Source organism: Frankliniella occidentalis, unplaced genomic scaffold (assembly GCF_000697945.3).
Source record: "Frankliniella occidentalis isolate FOCC.00 unplaced genomic scaffold, Focc_3.1 Scaffold28, whole genome shotgun sequence".
NCBI classification, from domain to species: Eukaryota; Metazoa; Arthropoda; class Insecta; order Thysanoptera; family Thripidae; genus Frankliniella; species Frankliniella occidentalis.
Window position 1 is genome coordinate 2227575 of NW_026267158.1, and position 7015 is coordinate 2234589.

The window sequence follows — 7015 nt, forward strand, 5'->3', positions numbered from 1 at the left end:
CTTTAATATTTTCAATTTATGTCTTTGCAGATGTTGCAATTGCAAGTGCCATGCTAAGAACAATATTGCTGGGAATCTCAACATATCATCCCGTGTTGAATTTGGGCCAATAGGAACAATTTCAATCAAACCTTCACCAAGCCCTGCTGGCAGTGCCTGTGATGCTGCTTGTCAAACAATGTCAACAGGTGATGTAGTTATCACTCACATGTATTTTGATGAGGAGGAGCAAGAGAAAGAAACGTCATTGAGTGTCTCGCCCAAAAAATTACCTAATACCTACAAACAGTGATTGAGTGTTTCTCAGCTCTGGAACTTCTAATATATAAAGTGATAATTGCATTTTAAGCAGTGGAGCACTTTCTTTGAAATGAACCCAAATGCTGTGAAAACTATAGCATTGTTCTTTTCTATTCCTGTCGATTTCATCTTTGATCATAACATTTTTATTCACTGTTTTTAAATATCAATCCTCTTAAATTCAACACATGTTCTTCAATTGCTGGAACATGGTTCTCTTTCAACTGTGAAAGAGTTGTGTTTTTTTATAAATTTTATGCCCACGGCTGTTATTTCTATTTTATGTGTTTTTTCTTTATGATCATTTGGATTTGCTACCGACAAATCTTGTCATTGTTCTGGCACTTTTACTGCACTTTTTTTTTTGATAAATTTGATGCTTTTAACTCATGTTGATGAATCAAAGTTTTGAAATTGATAAAAGTTAGTTAATTGGCTGTTAAAGTGTATTTGCACAAATCCTGAAAAATGTTGTTAAAGGGGTGTGTAGAGCCTAGCTACATGACATGAGTAAACGTTTCTGTTGTCATCGTACAGGAATACTTCAAAGGACTTGCATATCTTGTGCCTAATCCACCTTATGTATTGAACTCTTTTTTTCTATTTTTATTACTGAAAGGGTTGCAATGTTTGTTAGTTATGCTGTAGTTCATTCATTTTGTTTAAACCTCAAATGAATTAATTGTATCTTTGTTATAATTTTTACTGTAATTTATGAGTATTGTTGCTTGTTATAACTTTTTCAGTTATTGAAGAATGATCTATAGCAAGAAGATGTGTTCTTGTTCGAGTAATGACCATCATGTTTTGATGTAATCAATGATGTAAATCAATAGCATATTTATAGCGTCTTGTTATCAATGTAATATTTTTCACTCATAAATTCAATGCATTTTGTTTGACTGCATTCCTTTAAGTCCGAGTAATGCTTCATTCAGATACAGTTTAACATGTTTGCTATGTAATATTGCTCCAAAGATTAGTTTGTGCTTAATGTTGATGTTGATTGGGTATTAGAAGCCAGATTTAAAGAGCTAAGGGTTGTAAGTACTTCTGTCAGTGTGAAGTTTATTGTTATCTCAAACGTCATTACTGCAAGTGTGAGGTGCAGTCTTATGCTAAGTATTTTTTAAAACTAACTTATGATGAACAGTATATTAAGGTACCTTTCCCATTTAAGGAAATGACTCCTGTGATCGCTCTTGTAATATCAAAATGTGATGTGCAATCAAAGTGGCCATCAATTCATTTAGTTCATGAATATTCTCATCTGAGAGAATTCTTGAGCAGCACCAATTTTATATTCACTCTCAAATGCTTATATTTCTGTTTTTTAGATTACTTTAGTTCATGAATTTTTAGGATTGATAAAATCTCTGCAATATCCATCTTAATTGATGGTAATATAAAAGCCAATTGTGATATTTGCTTGTATTTTTTTAATTTGAAATTATTTCTTTTGGTGATTATAGTGTAACTTGAAGTTTGACTGATCCACTTGGCACTTCTAATTATACTGTCATTGTTTCCCTAGAAAGTGTTGCGCTTGTGGTATACTGTATGTCTACAACTATAATATATGGCCCAGCACACTTTTTTCTCCATTTCAAATTTTGGTCTACATGTATTTAAAGTTCTGATTTGCAGATGTTTATTTTATTTCCTGGAAAGTCGTCTTTTTTGTTGGCTTTAAAAGATTTTCTTTCATGATTTTAAAATTGCTTATGATTTTGTGTCAATCTTTTCCACCAACCCGCTCATGTTTTTCTATGAACCCCTTATTAAAATGCTTCCAGGATGTAAATAAAGATTCTTTGTTGTATGTTTGGTAGTCAGTATTTTTGTAATGTTGCACCTTGGACATGAGAGATGTACCTTATATGTTAATTACGCAAAGTGCCACAAATGAAAGCAGTATTCATAATAGCTATGTTCAATGCTATGGTCAATGTTAAGAGCAACAAAAATGGTTGATCTTTATTTTTCCCACTGTTCAACATTTAAAGATGTGCCATGGCTATGATACATTGAATTTGTATGTTATGAAACCGGTAAACATTAGGCCGATTTTCACACCCATGATTTTAACAATGATGTGGGAAACATTTCAGTATTCTGTCAGTCTCATACCACCTTAATTTGAATCCCCTTACCCTCTTTCTCGAATTTTCTATAACTTGGCTTCCATGTGACCAAATATCATGCAAGTACCCGAAGTTCAATGCCTATCTCGGAATACTGTTGTTCTTCTCAAACTAAGATGGGCTTAAGTGCTTGGAGTTTTGGATGAGAAGCAGAAGAATTATCAGCTATGTGGGACAATGTTCTCAAATCTAATTTATTGTAATGCTGTGGTCTGTAAAAAATGTCAACACTTTTTCAAAGATGAATTGTTTGTTATGTTAACTTTTTACATGTTCTGTATTATTTATTTCAAGAAAGCAAGAAAGTTTTTGACTGGGGGCATAAGGATAAGGTACAAGCTTTAATATCATTAGATATGTTTACTTTCATAAGTGTGGCCGTATCAAGGCAATATATTGGATTGATTTTTCTCCCTTTTTTTTGTAATACTGATGTGGACTAACTCAACCTTATGAAATAATCTTTGTTCTTTATATATGGTGTAATTTGGTTTGTTTCTTTGAGTATCCACTAATTAAAGATCAACAGAATCATTACATTGGGTATCTTGAGTTACGTTGAGTTTATGGCATCAAGGAATAGCTCAAATGAAATGTTTCAGGAACCTCTAGATCAACTGAATAAAATTGTTAAGTTCTCTTGCTCATCAACTTGTCTTTTCTTTCCTTCAAAAAGAGTCGCCACCTTGCGGTATCTCACCAGCAGCTTGGGGAAAGGTCGTTAGGTCTGGCTTCCAGGAGACACCCCTGCTTCCCCCTGATTGTTACAAATGGGTTGTCTACCACTCAGGCGGACCTATCGAGACAGCGTAACTCATTCCATCACCGAGGACTCGGATAGTATCAAATGATTGGAATGAAACAAAATATCTTCTGTAAGATCGACCTACATCCCATGTACTTATCTTGCAATTTATAAACGTTTCTCCTAAGCTACATTCAAATATTTGTTTTGAAATCATGAGATATGTGAGGTGTGGATTCCAATCCTATTTATTAGCTGCCTTCTTTTGTTTTATAAAATGACTGGAAAGGACATTAATTACGTAAGGTAGAGTGCAAAAGTGTTCTCAGCTATACGTACTCAGTACTTCGTAACAATGCAAGAAGAATAACAACGTATCTCTACACACAACCAGCAAACAAAAAATATCAGAAGAAAAATAAGGGAAAGAATAGGATATACAGTCACTTTGTTGTATTTCATGCTCCCAACAACAGGAGGGAAAAACTATGTATTGAAGGTTTTTTTGCAACAATAACAGTACATGATATGTTTCTAAAATCAACTCTTATAAAGTCTACAAGTATAGTACATAGTCTTTTATAGATGCCAAATGGCCAGCTGTTAAAATAGATTTATTGAGAATTATTCAGAAAATACCCTAAAGCAGTGGGAAAATTTAGTATATCTTGTATTATATTAGGTTTATGATAATTTTTAACTTTTCAATTTCTATAGCAGGGAGAGGGATAGGAGCAAGTATTACAGAGCATTAGAAGATTATGCACATATTTTGTAATTTGGCCTAAAGAGATATCAATTAGACTACCATTCCACAAACACTCAATGCAAAGAAGGAAAAAAAACCTCAGAATATGCAACAAAGTTAATTTCTTATGAATTCATAGTCAACATATGACAAAGATCCAATTGTAATCAAAGCAAGGTGAAAGCTGCTCCTGCACTGTCTAAGACTTTGTACTTTATGTGACAACAGTAGGACTTTTTCACATTGCCATACTAAAGCTTTGTATTCACATCAACATAAATTTTACTTTGTAAAAAAATGATTGAATCTAACAATATACAACAGTAGATAGATAATTTTAGGTTGTCTACAGGTTGCTCATGACTCTATCCTCTAGAAAACATTCACAGTTCCTTCAATCTTTTCTATCATGACTAATATTCATTGAGGGAGATGACATGGGTCTCCACAGTTCACATATAACAAAATTAACAGCAAGGGACATCTTGCAACAAACGGTTTCAGGTTTCATGTAGGTATCTTCAAAAGTATGGTGTTTCACACATTTTTTACCCACAAAGGACATCTTGCAACAAACAGTTTCAGGTTTTATGTTGATATCTTTAACATTATGGTCTGTCATGCTTCTTTGCTATATGGAAAGTTTTCGAGCCAAGCTGTAACTTTTCACAATGCACATTCTACATCATTCTACAAGACCACACTGAACCATAAAAAAAAGTCCAAAGAATACTCTAATACACTGTGAAGAATTACAAATACTGTACATGTACCCTTAAACCATTACGGTATATGTACTCAAGAGAAAAAAGAAAACACAGACAGACACACACCCATACACACACAAACTTAAGACATGCACAAAGAACATGAGGAAATAAATGTGCACTTTGTACTTTTTTGTTCTACAAAATTTCTTACACGCACGAATGCTTAAAAAGATTATTTTCTTAGAAGAGTGGCAGTGCTTGTAAGTGCCCTGAATGGCACATTCTAGTTCTTTTCAAAGCACAGTATGCTTACGCAAACCTCAGTAAAAACATTAAGTATGCACTTTCTGATACTTACATTTTTCAAAACAGCAAACATCATCAGAGGAAATCTCTATTACAGTTATATTCAAACCTGAAAAAATTAATAAATGTAATAGAAAAAACAAACATTTCAATAAAATAGAACAAGAATAAGTTAACAAAGAACACAATAGATTATCTATTAATTAATTAATTGAGTTTATTACATTAGACTTATTACTTATATAGCACATAAACATAACAAGTCATAATAACACCTGCACTTTTCAATGAAGAAACAACAACATAAAACTCATTTACAACAATAAAAACCGATATGTAATGCTAACATATTCAATATCACGTATAACAAAGTTATCTAAGTTTGTGAAGAGCAATATGATGTTCTATTTTTTTCCAGCCTTCCTTGGACTTCTTTATTATTGTTTAAATATTTATTGACTTCGTTGGTTGCTCTGGTGGCTATCAAACTTCAAAACACTTGTTCATCGTTTGCATTCATCAAACAACAAAAGAGAGAGGCGCAACTAGTACACCTCAAAATCTTTGAACACATTGTGAATGGAAAATCATGAATCACATACAGTGTTGATTATATCATAGGGTTATTTATAAAATTATCATAAAGTTTACACAGCCGCAGACAGAAGAGAGTAACAACATAACAAGAAAAGACCTGACAAATTAACTTGTGGATTTGGCAACCCACATGGTCACTGCCACTATGTAATTTTGTTAATTGTCATGGACATAAATATATAAGACTAGATAATAATAATAATGATCAAAGTTGATATACATGTCTATATAGATGATGATTCCATTAAATATATACAACGTACAATGATGTTCCACATGATTGTATCCAATAAAATTTTCATTCATTTACAGTAAGTAATAATTTATACGCATATACAGCGTTAATGCAACTTCCATTCTCTCCTAGATTCATTAAAATCTTATTTAAGTCATGTACACCATATGTATTTTTCTATGTTGAAGCTGCAAGAGGGATATCAGACACCACTAAACATTTCAATAACTCAAGGACCTAACAATAATGATATGTTTGAAGAGACCAGAGCTGTGATATCTCATAGCAAATTGAGAGAGATTTTCTCTACAATTTCTAGATTAATAAAAAGAAGAGAACTACTTGCTGCTACATTTCTAAATAGGCCTACATTCCAGGAGAGTGATAAGACTCAAACAAGGTATCCTGACAGTTGGAGAAAATTCCATAGCTCTACCGTGACTTGCCGAAGATTGAAGGTTTCATCAGTATTGATCAAAGAAGACGCAGACAACAATTATCTGTAGTTCTAAAAAGAAAACATTTTCTGTATCATATCATGCATGTTACTAAGACTGACGCCTGTAAGGGAATACCATTTCATTAAGGCAAACAGTCATTTGTACATTTAGGTTTTTATAGCTCCGTTCGATTGTCTTTGTTATCATTTCCCAGAGGAACACCGGGAACCCATTGTCATTGAACTAAAAATAAGCGGGCCACCATTATTTTACCTCCTGACTGAGGAGTGGAGGCATAATGTTACGAAAGCTGTTGTAGAATTTAGGGCACTTCTAAGAGTCAGGTAAGAGGGGCTCTTAGTTATTTACAGCAGAGGTCACTTCATCAGATGTTATCTCACTTCTCGGTTGTGATAAAAACTGCAGTGGAGAGTTTGAAAAATCAAATTTGCATTAAAAATACCCTGGCTTTCGTAGCAATCATGCCTGGGGACAGAGATCACAAATCGCCCTAAGATAGTTTTCAAGATAGTATACATATTTTTACTAAATTTAAGAGAAAAAGTGAAAAGGATAAAAAGTACCCTCCATTCAAAAGTGACAAATTACTATGCAGTATTAATCGTGCACATTTTCATTTTGTGTAGGATGAGCTGCTACTAAGTCTTCAAGTTACTTCGTTGTCCAGTCGTATGGGTCTGAGATAATTAAAGCCCCAAGCTACTCAGGGTAACTCTTTCCTTGAAAGTGGAAGGCACAAGTTCTTATAGTCTCAAGTTGTTTGCAGTTC

General features: G+C 33.3%; 1 protein-coding gene across 1 annotated transcript in view; it reads left to right on the top strand.

Annotated features, from left to right (window-relative positions):
* The window catches only part of LOC113211938 (egalitarian protein homolog), a 32083-nt gene extending 28992 nt beyond the window's left edge, over window positions 1–3091 (top strand). The window contains exon 8 of the mRNA XM_026430485.2: window positions 31–3091. Within this exon, the coding sequence (XP_026286270.1) occupies window positions 31–292 (262 nt within the window). The 3' untranslated portion in view covers window positions 293–3091. The remainder of the gene's footprint in view (window positions 1–30) is intronic.
* Window positions 3092–7015: the final 3924 nt, after the last annotated feature.